Genomic DNA, 19,066 nt, shown 5'->3' with positions numbered 1-19,066 from the left:
TCAAAGCCAGCAACAGTGCGTGTGAGGCCTGCCCACATTGCCATGTGTCTGGGGTCTCCCTCTACTGTCTCCGTCTTTCACTTATAAGGGCTTGCAATTAGAATGGGCCTGCCTGGAAAACCCAGGATAACCTCCCCATCCAAAGTCAGCTAATAGTCCTAATTCCATCTGCAAAGTTAATTCCCTCATACCAGGTAACGTAACATATTCACAGGTCCAGGAAGAGATGTGGGCATCTTTGGGGGGGCCATTATCTTGTGTACCACAGTATTAGTGCCTGGGAGGTAAGCATAGACTTGAGGGCCAGTTGTGCTATATTCTAAGGATCTCTGGGTGGGGGTGCTGCTTACAGCCACAAAACTATAACCACTTGGTATTATAAAGCCACTGTCTTTTCAACAGGTGCATTTCCCAACCCTGTGAGTCCCTTCAGGGCAGGTATGGTCCCAAATTTATCTTTGTAGCTCCATCTCCTGGTACAGATGCTGACATAATGAAGGATTGATCAGTGATTGGGTAAATGAATGCCACAGTAATTCAGGTTTAAGTCAGAGAAGAGCCTGAAAGGAACCAGCCTTGCCAGGGCCACGATGACCCTGCCCTGGGGGCAAGGACAGGACCACAACGACATGTACAGCTGTTCACATTTCCAGTGGGGGGAGGGATCAAATTCTATTTCAGAAACCTCTTCTAAAGTTTAACCAACAAAAGCTAAACTGAGGGAAATGATAATGAGTCAACAGGAAAGTAGAATTGAGTATAGATTGATTTTTACTAGTAAGACGGTGAATGAGGCTAGATTGAATGGTGGAATGAAGAAAATGCCAATCTGCTTATAAATCGATAGCTCCCATGGATAATCCTGCCTCCTAAAGATAGGTCTTCTTAGCTGACCATTCTGCCCAAGGAGAAAACAATACATAGGCTTCTTGGCATGGCTGCTGGGTTTACGATGATCTCGTCTTCTGTAGAAACTGCCCCATCCTCTACACCAGGGTAGATCCTCACAGGCCCTGGGTGTCCCCCACAAACACCTCACCCGGGTACAGTCATGGGATCCACTTCCCGGGGATCTAATTAGTTACTTCTCTGAAGAGAAGGCCCACTAACTTCAGTTTCTGAGCTACATGAAGGAGACTGTTCTTTCCTGCCTTTGACATAAAACCTGGTCTCAGGAATGCTGGGTAGAGGTACATTTTTGAGGTGATCAGAGCAGGACCAAGGGAAGCATTTCAGTTCGCTGAAAGCTTCAGAGTTGGCATGATCACAGGGCTGATTCTTTATTGTCTCTTGGTGTTCATCCCACCTTTGTATTCTGGGACGGAATAGTAATATCCTTAACTAAAAAAAATAAAATAAAATAAAATAAAATAAAATAAAATAAAATAAAATAAACCAGAAAAATCCACTTCTCTCCCTGTACTTCTCTTGACCCATTGCTTTTCAATCAAAAGAAAGTTATAGAATATAGCCACCACAGACTCGTTCTATTTCCACCCAAGGCTCAAGGTAGTGCCTTGGCTCCGTAAAGGAGGAACTTGGGGTTAGTGATATTCAGGCCAAGTTAACTCCAGGATTTGATCAGAAGGTTTGGTCAAAGCAAAAGGAGGCAGGGGCTGGTAAAGGGAGGAGAGAGGAAACTCTACCGCCACAGGTCTTGGAAACCTGGCTGCGAGTTTCACTTCAGTTTCTGAGCTACATGAAGGAGATTGCTGCTTCCTGCCTTTGACATGAAACTTTGGGTTTCAGAAGCACTCGGTGGAGGTACATTTTTGAGGTGATCAGAGAGGGACCAAGGCAGGCATTTCAGTTTGCTTTGACTGAACTGCTAACTTACAGGACACCCACTCTGTATGCAACATTGTGAGATTGCATCGAAGGACTCCCTCGCTTGTATTCCTGCAGGACCTCAGGAACACAGCAAGGACAGTCTCAAGCCTCAGGCATCGGGGTGATATCTGAAACCGAGTAGTGCAAGAGCACACAAAGCTCTTAAAAGGGAAACTTTTATTTAGAGTATTTCTTTTATGCACTAAAGCTAGTGCTTAGCTTAACCCATCAGGTTTCTCAGCTAGACTGGAAGAAGTTTGAAGGTGAGGATGATATCTGGTTCCTCACTATATTGTCAGTAGTAATAGTGTGCAGCTCACAGTTGGCCCCGGTACATATTTGCTGAATTAAATGAAAACAAGACCACATCCATCCATGTTTCGTTATTGCCCTCAGGCTCAGAAAACACACATTGCGACTGGCATATCCGTGACAGGTTCCCCTGTCCCCTCCTGCCAGTGGGAAGTGGTTTTCTAGAGAGAACGACAGGAATATTCAGGGTCTTTTCTCCTTTCTTCTTTGCAACCTGCTCTGCAGATGAACTTGAACCCATCATAAAATGGTGCTGGTGAAACTATGTTCATTTACATAGTCAGGGGCTTTAATTTTCCATTTGCAGCCTCACAGGGAGAACTACACAGAGGAATGAAAAAGCAAATGAGTCAGCCAGGTCAGAAGATTCTGTTAAAATACCCAAGTCAAGTCAGGTCATTCTTTCTGGAGCGGTCGCTTGATCTGACCTTTCATCTGAATCCACTGTGGGAACTGGCTTAAAATTTGGAGATGACATAAACATTTGATAAACACAAATTAAATCGTCCCTCACTAACACTTCATGATACACCAAGGAATGTACAACTCTTGCATATGATACGTTGGAGTGAATTACTATAAAAATGCTTCATTAAAAACAGCAATAATGATTATTTATGCCATGCTAAGAATTATTTTTATAGTCTTACATACCTAATCTCATTCAATCTTCAACAGCAAGTCATGAACTATTAAGGCATGAACTATTAGATCATCGGCTTTAATTTATAAGATGATGAAACTGAATCTCAGAGAGGTTACATAATTTGCCCAAGGGCGTCCAGCTGGTGAGCGGCAGAGCCTGGCATCGAACTGGGAGTTCATGTGTTTACTCATGATATAACATATTACTCTCAGCCGTGGTGGCCACACCATGGAAACTCTCTGTGGCCCATGAGATGTTTGGGCAGGAGAGCATACATAGAAACGAAAATCAAAGAAATGGATTCTTTAGGAGGCAGCTTGAGGAAAGGAGATGTGAGTTTTTGCCTTAACATTTCTCACCAGGCCTCAGTTTTTTCTTTTGTAGGGGAAAAATGAGATGGTCTGTGGACTCCCTTCCCATCCTAATATCCTAGAAATGTAGTTAAACACCCAGGCCCAAGGCAGGGGCAAGAATTATGAGGACGCTTAGTAACCAAAGGTGTGTCCTTTTTCCTATAAATGGACAGTGTCCATTTGAAGCACTTCCTTCCTGATGTCATTGTGTCTTTGTGCCTCATTTTCCTTTTCTTCCACCTTCCCATTCACACTTCACATAAATATGACGGGCCTACATGGGTTTTCTAGCCAGCCTTTTTCTGTTTTAAGATTTCCTCCGGTATAGTGTCTCAAATGGCAATTCATGTAAATAAAATAAGAACAGCAGTAACTACAAAGACGAAGCTCAAACTGATTAACATTCTGTAGGACAAGGGCTTTACATCACACCCCGAAAATACTGCTGCAGACCTTTTAGAAGAGCCTGGGGGATAGCCCTGCCGTGTCCTATGAACATGCTCCAGTGTCGCTGTCGTGGGGATCTTCCCACCCAAACCTACTCGAGGTCACACTGTGCCGTGGCGATGTCGTGCTGCCGTGTCACCGGTAGGCCAGTGGAAAGTCCCGGTGCTTCAGCACACGGTGGGCCTGGACTCCAGCTGTGCTCCCCTTGGCCAAATAACTCAAAATGTCTGTTTTTATTTCCTCATCCGAAAGTGGGACCACTTTCACATTATTGTGGGTGTTTCAGAAGATTCAGTAATTTGATGTATGTGAAAACATCCAATAGAATGCTCGGAGGAGAGTAAGCACCCCACAAATGGTGCTTCCCTTTCCTTCCTTGCCTGCTTTTTCCTTTTTCAAGCACACATCATTACAAGCTAAGAAAATTTCCTTTTTTGGCAAGCATACACTGAAGAAGTGATTCTTGGTTGTGGTTTGGCAAAATTCTGAGTTGTCGCCAATTATTTTCAGAAATGTCACACAACTCCCAAACTCCAATTAATTTTAACTTAATTTTAAATGCCATCTGGGTAAAAGAAGGCTGGCGTTACAAAATAAAATAATAATAACTATAGTGGTTACCGAGAGGTTGGGAATCCCCACATTAAGACAAAAAGAGAAGTGGAAATTTGACATTTAAGAAAGAACCAGATAGGATCTTCAAAACTGAGAACCAATTATTATAAAGGGTAAGCACAAACAAAGCACTTGACTTGTTATCATATGCTTTCATGCCAGGTAGGTGATTAAAGTCACCGCAAAATAATTCCTATAATAAATTATATATGACTATTTCACACACAGCATTCTAATAGAAATCAAAGGTAATGAGAAAGGTAATTTTTGTTCTAATAATATTTGGACTTTTAAGGATAAAGAAATGCTGTGAAGGATGTCTTAGGTTAGGCATCTCCACTTCAGTTCAGGTCATGATCTTAGGGTCCTGGGATTGAGCCCCGAGTTGGGCTGTGCACTCCACCCTCAGTGGGAAGTCTGCTACTCTCTCTCTCTCACTCTCTCTCTCTCTCTCTCTCTCAAATAAATAAATTAAATAAGACAAATGCTGTCTAAATTTTCAAACTTAGCTAATTACAAGAAGATACAGTAAAAATTAATAATGGACCTAAAGTATCCATGCTAATAAAGAAGTCTCAAATTTCCAAGTCTACTTAAGTTGAATTTCAAATCTATGTACAAATATGAAGGAAGTTTTACACAGCAGCTTATGATTACAAATGAAAGTCAAAATCTGAATTTAATCATTACTGAGCATACATACAACACAAAGTATCATTTCAAATGATACTTTGTATAAACTTTGGAAGTAAAAATTCATTGTCAGAACTTTGCTGGTTGCAGTGTTGCAATGCAGGCTTGGGTAATGAGATAAATGAGAAAGCAACATGAAATGATGAAATGTGGATAATTATTAGCATTTATTTTATTTTTTTTTAAGATTTTATTCATCCATTCATGAAAGACACAGAGAAAGAGAGAGAGAGAGAGAGAGAGGCAGAGACACAGGCAGAGGGAGAAGCAGGCTCCACGCAGGGAGCCTGATGTGGGATGTGGGACTTGATCCTGCGACTCCGGGATCATGCCCCAGGCCAAAGGCAGGCGTTTAACCGCTGAGCCACCTGGGGAGCCCCCATCATTTATTCTTTTACATACTGGGATGTATGATCAGGGTACGACACTGACAAAAATCCCTCTTCTCATAGGATTTACTTACTAGTGCAAAGATTTTTTTTTTTAAAGATTTTATTTATTTATTCATGAGAAACACACAGAGAGAGGCAGAGACACAGGCAGAGGGAGAAGCAGGCTCCCTCTGGGGAGCCTGATGCGGGACTGAATCCCAGGACTCCAAGATCATGACCGGAACCAAAAGCAGATGCTCAACCACTGAGCCACGCAGGTGCTTCTCAAAGATTTTTTTTTATTTTTAATTTTTCTGCAAAGATTTTTTTTAAGTCAATTTTGCAATATGTTAGAAAATAAAAGAGCCACTGAGGGAAAGTAAGGGAAAAGAGCATGACGGATGTTTTTATGATATACTTGGGAAATGATTGGGATTTGACAATCAGAAATTTCTTAAGAGTGTTTATGGGTGTTACTAAGGAGAAATTAGAGTGAACAAAAACTTTCACAGAGATTGGAAAGGTTAAATGCAGATTATAGCAAGGAAAATTATAATAATAAGACATTGAGGTTGTCGGGAGGTTTAGATCTTGCTTAGGAAATCTTCACTCTTCAGATTAGGAAACAAATATTGATAATTTAAAGAATGGAGACTAGGAATAGAATAGGAAAAAAGGTATCTTAAAATAGTATTCTTCCCTTGAGGTTAACAGTTTTACCTCTCCTGAGTACAAATATTCTCTTAGAACCCAGAGCCTAAGGGGAAGCTGGGTTTCCCTCTATGTTATATACAACTGTAAGGTGAAATGGAAGGCTATTGGCTATTTGGAGGTCCTTCCCGTTGCCCCTGGAGGCAATGCCATACCAGCCAGTGGATAAGTGTGGGGAAGTCTTTTTTAAATACATTCATTCTCCAGGCACTGCAGAGGGGGATGCTGGCATGACAGAGATTTGGGAGAAAAGGAGGGGGCTGAAATACCCAGTTCTATTCCTTTCCATTCTTAAAATCTGGAGGTAAGACTCTAGGCAGGCCTCATCCATGGTGCAGACAAATACTTCCCCTGGTATCTTTAATCAAATGAAAACTTTAAGAATTGGCACTTCATCTGATGGTAAGCAAGAAATCGTCAGCCTGCAGGTTTCCCAATCACTAGGAGTCAAAACCAGGAGCCAATACTTAAATGAATAAGAAGAGATCTATTTTTAGAAGGTGGCATCCTGGTTTCCATTCACTGTTATTCACAGGTCACAGTGCTGACTGTGGCTTCTGAAAATCTGCTGGGCTTAAGAGTCATCATGACTTCAGCACGTTATCTTGTTTCCTGAGGCCTATTACTCCCAGAGGGGCACAACTAGAACATTCATTTGTCATGGGTTTTTCCCCTTGTTCCCAGCCTCAGTGGCTTTGCCTTCATCTGGCTGTGACAGATAAGAGGAATATTTCAGAGTTAGGGAAACCTAACTGAAGGGCTGGAGTTAGTAGGCCTAGTACATACCCATAAACATCAAGAGCCTATAGCAGGGGTTCAAATAATAACACATTCTCTGATGGATAACGAATAGAACAGAGAAGATACAGCAGGGAGGATAAAAATCTTAGTTTCCTGAGTTTTACTGCAATAAATAAAGTAGCGATGGTAATGTTAATGATACAGCAAACTTTGGCTTTGGATAAACCACTATAGGAATCAGGATTATACCCTTTTTTCCCCCAATCCCTAATGGATTAATGGTACACCTTAGTTACATTAATGTCTTTACAGGGGAATTTAACGTATTTACAGGAAATTTCATTGTCCTGAATTCAATGTCAAGGAGCCTTGACTTTGGACAAGTTGTAGGTGATGCTTTTGCCTGGATATTGGACCTGTGGCAGAAAGGTTCAACCAGAAACCACTACATTCACTTTGATCTTAAAGTTTTTTGAGACGTTTCGATAGGCAGAATGTATACTTTCTCCCTAACTTGGAGAAAGTTCAGAGAATGATCAAAGGAGTTAAAAATAGAGTCTAGAAGGAGAGTTTAAAAGAAGAAAGCTGACGTTGCTTGGAGGAAAAAAAAAAAAAGCTAGAAGATAACCCTTATCATGGCTTTGAAGCTACACAGAGTTCCCACTCATAGTTATCCATCCAGCCATCCATTCACTCACCCAAAGTGTAATGCTCTGTAGCAGGACCTGGGGCATATGGAGAAGGACACACCCAATAGCAGATAAAACAAAGTCTTTAGCTTCAAAAATCTCTCCTCAATTTCTAGTGACCAAGAAGTGAATAAAATTGAGCATAGAGTTGTAGGAAGTCTGAAATGAAGGGATTTAAGAAATTGGCATTTGCATGCCAATGACAAAGTAGCGATGGAAATAAATAATGCATGCCCACCTGCTATGTGTTTATGAGAATTACTGCTGGTTAAATGGTAAAGTAATTATCAGGGCCGATTGGAAGAATTTCCAGCAGAAAAAAAAAATATAGCTTCAATTTTGTAGTTTGGAATATTCTATCATAAGCCTTGTGTGGTCAGTATAAAGTAAGGCAACTATTTTGTGGTTTCCCCTGTGCTTTTCATCTATACTTGATACTGTGTGATTCATATCAGGTTCTATCCAGGCCACAGAAACAGCAGAAAAGGAAAAACCAGTGGTGGCATCTTTCCCTACCACAGTGAAAGTAACAGAAAGCCCACTGGTCATGTTTACCAAGAAAATGAGTGTGTACAAATTCACAGTAAAACAGTTGTGCTGTTAAGTCTTGAGTTCCTCTTCTACCTCAAGTTCTGGAAGTGCCCAATTTTTGATTAATTGAAAGTTATCTTCATTTAGGTAGCATAAAATTGTGATCTGTATCACAAATATTGGGGTGATCTTTTGCTTACTTTATTGAACTGGTACAGAAAAACAAGTTAGATAATTTAAATACCAGGGTAGTGTTTTTTTTTTTTTAATTTGAATATTCTAGTTTGACATTAACCACTCAAACAGGGAAATTCAAATTTTCCTGTCCATATTTAAGTCCAGTGTAAAAACTTACAAAAACCAGGACAAGCGAAAGAGAATTTTATGGTGAAATAAAGGTCTTGCTCGAGAGCACGGCTGACTTCTAATCAGTATTTTCAAAATTCTGGAATCTTTGTGGAAACTTAAGTAAAAAAATGCCCAAAATTATCTTTTATGGCCTCCCAATATGCAAACTGCCCATACCTAAAATTATGAGGTATCAGAAAGTTGTTCTAGCCTTTCTTCTTTCTTTGTTTATTGCATTATAATTATAAAATAGACTATTTTTTTAAAATTGTGTATTTTTAATCAATCTGTTAAATAACACATTCTAAGAAAACTATCTACTTGATACAGATCACATTATTTTCTCCTCAAGATAATATATATATGATGTAATTTATTTATTAATGTAACATATGGCATGGTAATTGGAAAAAAATTTCTAAACATATCTAATTGGGTAGCATATGCACATACTCAACAGAAGTGACAGCTACTTAATGAAATCTTCCCTATCCCTCCTCCATCCTGAAACAATGTCTCATAGGTCAAATATCTATCTGTTCATTGCTTACCTGTCTCACTTCCAATCAAAGGCTGATTTGCAAAATGCTTGACAAAATCCTTCAAAGATGAGAATTCATTAAAGCCAAATTTAAATGAATATCCAGTATATTCAACATGAAAGTGTTTGACAGAGTCTTTGGCTCTGAAAGGGAAAAAGAAATGCTTAAGGTTATTCAACAAATGCATATCTTTTTTTGAAGGGAAATACAACCTTAGATATTAGCGTCACTATTAAACTTTTCTAAAAATGAGAATTACGACACCATTATTGAAACCACTGGCATTTTTAAAGCACTAGTGTTTTTGGCAAAGCTCTTCTCAATTTTTCATTGCAATGGAAAACAAGAGATGATTCTCCCTGTATGTTCTTTGACTTACCGAGAGGGTCCTTGAACAGTAACTCCTTTCAGGGGCATGGGTTTAAGGCCGGCAGAGAATAGGGATGATAGAAAAGGCAGGTAGCACCCTCCCCAAGTTGTCCTGTTTGTGGCGCTTACTTGTTTGAGAGTCAGTCTGAATTCTGCTTCTGTCACTTAATTAGTTGTGTGAGCTCAGCCCTTTTCTTGCCATGCTGGTTCAATGGCCTATTGAATAAAATATCTAATCTCCTACAATGTCATTTTCCATCTCATTTTTGGAATGAGGCAGAGCCTTAAATAAATTATAAATTATAGATATATATATAATTATATATAAACATATATAAATATATAAATTATAGATATTATTTATCTACAGATGCAAATAAATATATACTATTTGACTCCCACTCTTCCTCTCCTCTCTACGAATGGCCTGCTCCAACTTTAGCACACATCTGAAATCAGAATCACCCAGAGGGCTTGTTAAAACCCAGATTTCTAGTTCCTACCTCCTAAATTCCTGATTCAGTACTTCCAAGGTATGGGGTCTGGGAATTTGCTCTCCTAACCTATTCTCAGGGAATGCTGCTGGTCTAGGGACCACACTCTGAGAACAGCTGCTCTCATCCAAGTGGACCCATAATTCTCCTAGAAGTTTCTCCTGTTGTCCCTTAGCATTCTTAGTTCCCTTCACCTGCAACATCATCCTCTTTGTTTCTGATCAAGTGTCAGTTCAAATATTACCTACTCTACCAGTTACTGCATGATACTTCCATCTTGAGTTATTTGCTTTGCTCTCCTCAACCATCCAAACACTTACCTTCTTTCTTTACCATTGGTTACTGCACTCTGACTTGTAGTGAGCAACCTGTATAGTGTCCCACTGCTGCTGAGGCCATACATCCTTAGGGCAAAGTCTGAATCCTCTACAACACTTACCAAAGCGGTTGGCATACAATGGAAGCTCTCAAATATTTATTATTAAGGGAGTCAACAAATGAATGAGTAAAATAAGCCATACCACCTAATTGTAAGAAGCTTCTGATCTAATTGTTCAGATGAAACATATATAGGTGAAAAGTTAATATTCTTTGATCCAATAATTCCACAGGTTTGTTTGCGATTTTGGGGAGATCTATGCATTTAAAGGATGTGCAGCCTAACCACTTGATGAAATTTTGACCTTTGCTATTGATTAAAGAAAGCACCATTCCTGCTTCCACCCAAGCAGAATTTTATGTCTGATTAATAATTTTCCCAAAAATGTTATTTAGAAAAAGTTTAAGCAAAACAGAGTAACATGAAAAAATGTTAATGAATGTGTGTGTGTTTTCTCTATGACCCTCTTATTTACCCCATCACACTCTTATCGATTTCTGCCACTAGCCTTAGAGCAAGCCTATCGACTTGCACTGCTCCCAGGAATGGAAGGGGTGGCAAGCAGCAATCTAACATGTCCTCAATTCTCAGTCCCTGGACTACATACACTTTTTCCCATTTATTCTATAAAATGCTAGTGTAGATGCTGCTATGAAGGGATTTTGCAGATAATTAAAGCCCCAAATTAGCTGACCTTACAATAAGGGAGATTATCTGGGGGTGGGCCCAACCTAATCACATAAGAGTGTTGGTAAAAGCAAATTTTTCTTTCTGGCTAGTCACAGGAGATATCAGAGAGACATCAGAGAGACATGCTTTAGTTGGCCTAGAAGGAAGCAAACAATCCATGCGGTGAACTGCCTGTGGGAGCCACTTGGCAGGGAACTGTGGGTGGATTCCAGAAGCTGACCCTGGTCCCTGGTCCATAGCTAGATGGAAAACAGGGAGCTCAGTCCCTAGCAGCAAGGAAATGAATGAGAAAGAATGAAGAAAAAAAGAAGAGAATGACAGAAGAGGACATAGAGAATAAACCAGATGAACCACAACCTCAGCCAGCACCTTAATTTTGGCCTGGTAGGAGCCCCAGCAGAGAAACAGGAGAACCCACTTGGACTTCTAATGCACAGAAACTGTGAGATAATCAATGTAGTTGTTTATTTTTTAAAATATTTTATTTATTTATTCATGAGAGACACACACAGAGAGAGGCAGAGACACAGACAGAGGAAGTAGCAGGCTCCTCACAGGGTGCCCAATGTGGGACTCGATCCCAGTACCCTGGGATCACACGCTGAGCCGAAGGCAGATGCTCAACCGCTGAGCTACTGAGGTGTCCCTCAATGTAGTTGTTTAAAGCCATTAAATTTGGGGTAATTTGTTACGTGGCAGAGAAAACATGGAAGTCTGGAAACCCACAAAGAGGACTTAAAAAATGTCAATTCTGTGTTTGAGCTCATAGAAGCCTGCCATCAATTATTTAGAGAAATACTTTTTTTTTTTTTTAGATTTTATTTATTTATATGAGAGAAAGAACATGCAAGAGAGCACAAGCATTTGGGAGGGGCAGAGGGAGAAGCAGATTCCTTGCTGAGCAGAGCCCAGGGACCCCACGATCATAACCTGAGCCAAAGGCAGATGCTTAACTGACTGAGCCACCCAGGTGCTCCCAGGGAAATACTTTTGAAGCCAGTTTTTCCCTCTATCAGAGGGAGAGGAGCCTTAAAAAACAAAACAAAACAGAACAAAAATGTTTCTAAACTGGAAGAAAAAGAGGATTCAGAGAGAAAGGAGTGTAGATGTTGCTACTGAGTTAGTGACAAGGAGGCCCAGTCTACACAGAGGAGAAAAGAGTAGAGAAAACTTGCTTATGCCAGATCAGCATGAGAGATGCAACACGAAGGGATCTTTTCAGAGGTATACAGAGGTGCCATCAGAACAGTAGCAAAACAATAATGGTTTGAGGTTAACAAGTGGGTGCCTGGGCAATTTCATGGAGTCCTCACATCCCTAGTTTAAGCAGACAGCAACCCCCCATGAACCCAGAAAGGACTTGCTATGTGTCCGTAGAGGCCAAGGTGACAGATGCTGACTGAAAACCAGTGACTCCCCCTGATTATCACAAGGCAAGGGCAGCTTCCCTGATGAGGAGCGCAGCCAGGAAGAAGCAGGGAGGAGAGAGACTCCAGAAGGACTGGATCATCACAGGCTTGGGCTGGGCAGCGACTGGATTAATTTCATTAATATTCAGAGGAAGTGGAGCTTTGAGAAAGGTCGGTCCACTTATAGAAAAAAAAAAAAACTTAAAATTTGCCTTACTGCCTGCTTGAGTTTGTGCTTATGGAAGCTGTACAGACATGAATCATTCTGATTTTTCAGGGGAAGCAGGGATATTAAAAGGGCACTGCGCCAGGTTTCAGGGATTTGGATTCTGGTGCTGTTTCTATTGCTGATTTATTGGGTGCAAAGACACTTTACCACTTTGGGTTTCAGGTTCTCCACCAGTCAAGCAAGACATTAAACAATTCATAAAGTGTCCTTCAGCTCTCACATTTTCTTCCCTGCGAAGGGAAGGAGGGAGAATGTTTCTTACAGCCCACCATTCAGAGCTTGGAATGCTTAGACCTGGAGATCTAACAGGAATCAAGAGAATTTTTTCTGGCAATGTAAGAATTTTGTTATCTGGTAATTTGAGTGTGATGATCAAGTCAATGTCCGTGTTAGGAAGAGATGGGACAATGTTGAATTCCTAGAGTTCTTAAGTCTCCTACCTCACAGAGAGAGAGTACAGCCCGGTCCGTTCATTGCTGTCCCTCAGAAGGTAGCTTCCATCACATCCGTTTGAGAGGAGAAGAGCCTCGGCTGCATGACGTGTGAGGTTGCCGTGATACCACCTAGGAAGGAGAGAACCACACTTTCACTCAGGACAAACCACAGGTTGACTCTTCCTTCCCTGGATTTTCCTCTCAAAGATTACCTCAGCAATATTCTCCACCATGGGTAGTCCAGAGACCAAACTCTCAGCCCAAACATGAGGACAAGGAATGCTTTGGGCTGGGCTGAGTGGACTGTAGAGAGAATTGGCTAACAGCAGTGTTAGGGGTTGAATTGTGTCCAGGAGATTCATATGTTGAAGTCTTCAGCATGTGACTTTATTTGGAGATGAGGTCTTGTCTTTAGCAAGTTATAATGAGGTCATTTAGGGTGGGTGTTTTCTTATAAAAAGGGCATATTTGGAGACAGCCTTGCAAACGGAGAATGCCCTGTGAACCTGTGAAGATGGACGTCTTACAAGTCAGGACGAAAGGGCTGGAACAGATCCCTCCCTACAAGCCCTGGAAGGGACCAACAGAAGTGACAACTGCATTTCTAGCTTCCATCCTCCAGAACTCTGGGACAATCAATTTCTGCTGTTTAAACCACCCATTTTGTGGCACTTTGTCATGGCAGCCCTAGCAAACAAACATACAATGTTACTGTGCAAACAAATTTTTTTCAAAGTCCAAGTCAAAAATAACCATAAGAATAAGGTTTGGCCAATTTTTTCTTTTTTTGATTTCTCTCTCACATTCTCTTTTGCACGTGCTGTACTGCATTTTGAGTGTTGGAAAACCACTGAGCAACTGTACTGGAGTCCATTGTCTTGACTGAAATGAAGCTGAACACAAGGAATTTCAACCTGGAGTTGGTTTGCCTGAATTCTATCCAGGTGATAGATACCTCTACCAGCTGTACAACTTGGGCAAGTTATGTAACCAGTCTGAGCCTCTGTTTTCTCCCTTCTAAAACAGGATTCATACTAGCCATATTTCATGGGCCAGTTGTAAGTACTGCTCACATTAACACACATGAAATGGCCAAAACAGGCCTAGCAAATAGCTGAACAGAGCACACAATTGTTACACGAAGCCACTGAGACCACAAGGCCATAACTTGTGATATCCTCTGTGGTGTGCTTTTCTTGTTGCGTGAATATAATTGTTTTATTACTTTGAATTTATTTTGGATAACAGGAAGCTAGATACTTGGGACCGTTGCTGCTACAAGGGACCCCCGGCTCAGGGCGGCAGAAGGGAAGGGGACACAGGCAACTACACAAGGGATGTCAACTATGTCAGTGATTAAAAAGCTATTGCAGAGGTATGTACAAGAACTTCAAGGAAGAACCCCAGTTCTTGGGGGTTCACCTGAGGGTGAGGGCTCCTGGTGTCACGAACCACCCTGGCATCTGCTGTGACATCCCTCTGGCATGAAAGTTTAGCCTGGTAATAAAAAGTACACATAAGACCATCTGTGGAAGGAAATTTCTACATAGGTCTCCAAGCTATCTGTTTTCTAAATCTGCATTTCCCAATACATGCTTCTTTAGCATATTTCCTCTGTGGGGCACAGATGCCTCCATCCTGTATGAGAAATATATTTGCTAGCTGGAACCAATGGCAAGGAGAAATATTTTGTAAGAACACCCACTAAGCTGTTTAAGCACAAAGCAGCCCGGTTCATTGACCTGATTCACAGATGAGTTCAAATCTTCTTATTACAAAACGCTTTCAAAGGATAATTGGAACCTTGAACTAGTACAATGTTGCATGTCAGTCATGCCTCAATTAAAAAAAAAAAAGAATGACTGGTATAAAAAACTTCAGGTTTGGGTACAGCCAAAATTCTAATTCTTTTTGATAGGTGAAATCTTTAAAGGTCACAAGCCCTTAAATACATTATACCAATAATTAATTTTTGGATGAATATTTTGGCATGAGGGTCCGTTTGAGCAATAGATCACTTATTTGAAATAATAAAACTTGATTAACAAAATTCTAAAACATAAAGGATTTGGATAGTCCTTTGGATTATTTTCAAGAGAGATCCGAAGTCTGTATGAGATCCGAAGTCTATGTTTAAAACATTTATAGATTGCCTGGATCCCTGGGTGGCTCAGTGTTTTGGTGCCTGCCTTCAGCCGAGGGCATGATCCCAGAGACCCAGGATCAAGTCCCATGTTGGGCTCCTCCATGGAGCCTGCTTCTCCCTCTGCCTGTGTCTCTGCCTCTCTCTCTCTGTGTCTCTCATGAATAAATAAATAAAATCTTAAAAAAAATTTACAGAATTCTTCTGATAATTACAGCTTGATGACATTTTTTTTACTAAGAACTTTATTATGGTAATTTTCTAAATAATAACTATATATGACCAACACATAAGAAATACTTGAGTATAAAGCAAGGAGAATCAGACTGTGCTCTAATGTGGAACATCTCAGCACACGTTAATTTCTGGGTGGCAACTTGATTGAGTCACTGTCGCTATCCCCTGGGGGTTTTATGGAGTCCTGGGCTTGGGATAACCTAACACAGAGACTGTCACGCAGCCTCCTAACTTCATGATGTATATGGGGCAGTGGGATCTTCATTCCCCAAAGAGCTCTTCCACATATATCTGAACTTCCTCTACTAGTTAAGTATTCCTTTCCTAGAAATTTTGATGAGCATATCTTCCAAAGAAGTGACTATAGGTCCAAGAACATTACATGTCCTTTATAGAAATATGTCCCACTTTTGGTAAGATTCAATCAAGACCTCATTCACACAAAGAGCTAAAGGTTGAAAATAAAGTCGATATTTTCCCATAATCAACCTCTACATTTTATCACTCAAATTTTTATTTATTAAGCTTCAAATCTGTGCAGAATATGGCACAAGACTTTATAGAAGGCAGGTCAAAGGGAACAAAAATGTAAAAGCCTCAGTCTAGAGTCTATTCATTAATTATTTTTTAAAAAATATTTTATTTATTTATTCATGAGACACACACACACAACACACACACAGAGGCAGAAACAGACAGAGGGAGAAGCAGGCTCCCTGTAGGGACCCTGATGCGGAACTCAATCCCAGGACCTCAGAATCACAACCTGAGCTGAAGGCAGATGCTCAACCACTGAGCCACTCAGGTGCCCCTGGGTTCTATTAATTTAGTCAAGAGGATAAGACAAGTACTTTGCAAACCCTGTCCAAGAGAATGGTTCCAGGGAGAAAGATCAAGACCATTATTAGAATGAACCAATACCTGAGTGAGCCTTAAAGGACATGTAAGTTGTTTTTTTAAAGTGTGCATTATTTTTTCTGATTAGAAATCATGTATAGTAAAAATTAAAATATGTACACATACAGAAGAGAAAGTGAAAGTCTCTCACAAAAGGGGAAATATGTATTCAAATAAATCTCAATACTAATCAGAGAAATGCAAATTAAGATAACAATGTGATTATTTTCTTTATTTGCCAGATTGGCTAAAACTGAAGAATTAGAGAGGATTAGGTATTGAAGAATACAGGCCATGGCTATTACCATCTACTGTTGGTAAAAGGGTGTAAGTCAGAGGGGAATCTAGCACATGTGAACAGAACATGGATGGACGTATGACCAGCAACTCCTGTTCTAGTGTCTGCCTCCAGAACCACTCACACATAAGCAGATGGAAGTAGGAACAGAGGTGTTTCTTGGTGAGAGTAAAAATTTGAAACCAGCCTAAATATCTACCAACAATGAAATGATAAAGTTGAACTCAAAGGATAAGATTATGTAATAAGTTAACTGAAAGTGAAAAGGTGTTGAGAGCATTTCATTGCCAAGTGATGAGGGCAAGGGGTCAGGTGCTACTGGCACTTTGGGACGGGGGCAGAATGCTTAACTCCTAACAAAGAACGCTGCAGTCCTGAACAAGTGAAAATTGTCCTGCTCAGAAGCCAAGCGCACCCCCACTAAGAATCACTGAAGATGTTTGTGGTACGTGCACACATCAAGGTTGATGGACCCCAAAATATGTCAGTAAGTTAGAGGAACTAGTGGCAGGTGCAGTATGATACCACTTATTTAAAAAAAAAATCTTTTCCCTCCATCCAAAAAATAAAATACATATACATTTACATATAAAGGCATGTAAACACATAAAATAAAAGTCTGAATAAAAAGGGAGCCTGGGTGGCTCAGTTAGTTAAAACATCTTCCTTCGGCTCAGGTCATGATACCAGAGTGCTGGAATCAATCCCCTCATCGGAATCGCGTTCTACCTGTGCCTCCCCACACCGCCGCTCATACTCTCTTTCTCTCAAATAAATAAAATCTTAAAAAAAAAAAGTCTGAAAAAAATGCACACCAAACTCAAATCCTGGAAGGAACCAAGATTCAAGATGCTGTTAATTTCTTCTTTAACCTCCAGAGATAGCCCTGTTAATAGTTTGTTTTATTCTTTGATTTATTCAACTATTGTGTGTTGAACACTGGAACTGACCTAGCACTTTGGGGATTGGAGAGAGAAGGAGAAGGAGAGGGAGAAAAAGAGAGAGAGAGAGAGAGAGAGAGAGAGAGAGAGAGAAGAGAGAGAAACTTTTTCTCCATTTAAGCCTGGTATGATTTGGAATGACAATTGTTCAGGGAGCTATTCCATGGGAAAGGAATTAAGAGGAGTGCAGACCTAGAAACAAGAGAATGGTAGGTGTGTCTAGTATCAGAGCACCACTTGGTGGTGTGAGTAACGGGGTGAGTGCCAGCAGGGCACAAAGGCAGTCAGGGGTGTGAGATGAAGCTGGGTGGTTGGCCAAGTTACATAGGGCCCTGGATATTGACAGATCCTTGGTTGATGGCTCCACGGATTTTTATGGCTTAATACGCACATCTGACAGCTCATTACTTAAAGTTCTAACTGTATTAAACTGGGTCCCACCTAAGCTCCTATCATTGAAACTGTGTTAAAAAAATTATTTTTTGATTATTCTGATTTTTAAGGAGATGGGTCAGATTTTGAGGAGCTTGAAGTTTGTAAAATTTGGAATTCTCTTTAAGAAAATTAATATAAAATTACCAAAAATAGGAAATCATTTGGAATGAGAAATCACAAAAACTTACAGATTTAAAAAGCTGAGAAATATTACAAACATCACAAAACCAAGAAAAATAACTTATTTTCATTAACTGTCTCGCATACCATTATACTTTTTTCCTCTACATTTTTGGTTGCATTATTTTTGATTATTTCTTCATATGACAATTTTATAATATCTTTTTCTAGAGAGAGAATAGAACAATAATTTGGTCTTTTATCTAAACTATTTTAGAAATTATTGACAGCATAGAAAAATTATTTTCAGGTTTATTGGTAATGAAGTTTTTTAAATTGTTGGCAGATTCTGGGACCTCTATCAAATTTCTCTCAAATATGAGCTCTAAGATTCCAGGATATTTTACATTTTCATGTATAGGAACTAAACTTAAATACTTTTTGAGTGGATGACATTTATTAACTATATGGCTGTGGTCTGTACTAAGGAGGGGCCCTGAAGCTGAAGCCTCATTGGTTTTACAGTAAACTTCTTTCTGGTGACCATAAAAATTGCATATACTTCTAATCTTTAAAAAAAACAAACAACAAATGTTTAGTTTAGGGGCGCCTGAGTAGTTCAATCCGTTAAGTGCCCGCCTCTTGTTTTTGGCTCAGGTCATAATCTCAGGGTCATGAGATTGACCCCCACATTGGGCTCTGTGCTCAGCGGGAAGCCTGCTTAAGCTTCTCTCTCTCCCTCTGCATCTTCCCCTGATGGTGCATGTACACTCATTCTAGCTCTCTCTCTCAAATAAATAAATAGATCTTTAAAAAAATGTTTAGCTTAGTAAATAAAATCCAGTGTATAATCCCCACTGCAACCACAAATTTGGTTTATGAGTCTTTTTAAAAATTCTTTTGTACAGTATGTGATTAAACCTCAACCCTAACGAGACTCTTACCCAGTCTTTGGTACATATTGTCAATGACAGGAACTTACTACTTTATAGGCAAGCTCTTTTCATACTGCCATGATTGATGGCCAGAAAACTCTTCCTACACTGAATTGCTGTTTCCTGCTGTGTAGCTTTCCACAAATGGTCCCAGAGCTACTTATTGGAGTTCTTTTTTTTTTTTAAGATTTTATTTATTTATTCATGAGAGACACGGAGTGAAAGGC

General features: G+C 40.1%; 1 protein-coding gene across 2 annotated transcripts in view; it reads right to left on the bottom strand.

Annotated features, from left to right (window-relative positions):
• The window catches only part of DAPP1 (dual adaptor of phosphotyrosine and 3-phosphoinositides 1), a 48,139-nt gene that overhangs the window by 15,104 nt on the left and 13,969 nt on the right, over nucleotides 1–19,066 (bottom strand). For both annotated transcript variants that reach the window (XM_025423426.3, XM_025423421.3), the window contains 2 exons: nucleotides 12,840–12,962; nucleotides 8,839–8,972 (listed from right to left, as the gene is read on the bottom strand). In XM_025423426.3, the coding sequence (XP_025279211.1) occupies nucleotides 8,839–8,972; nucleotides 12,840–12,962 (257 nt within the window). The remainder of the gene's footprint in view (nucleotides 1–8,838; nucleotides 8,973–12,839; nucleotides 12,963–19,066) is intronic.

Source organism: Canis lupus, chromosome 32 (genome assembly GCF_003254725.2).
Source record: "Canis lupus dingo isolate Sandy chromosome 32, ASM325472v2, whole genome shotgun sequence".
Classification (NCBI taxonomy): Eukaryota; Metazoa; Chordata; class Mammalia; order Carnivora; family Canidae; genus Canis; species Canis lupus.
This window is presented reverse-complemented; position numbering and strand designations above follow the sequence as displayed.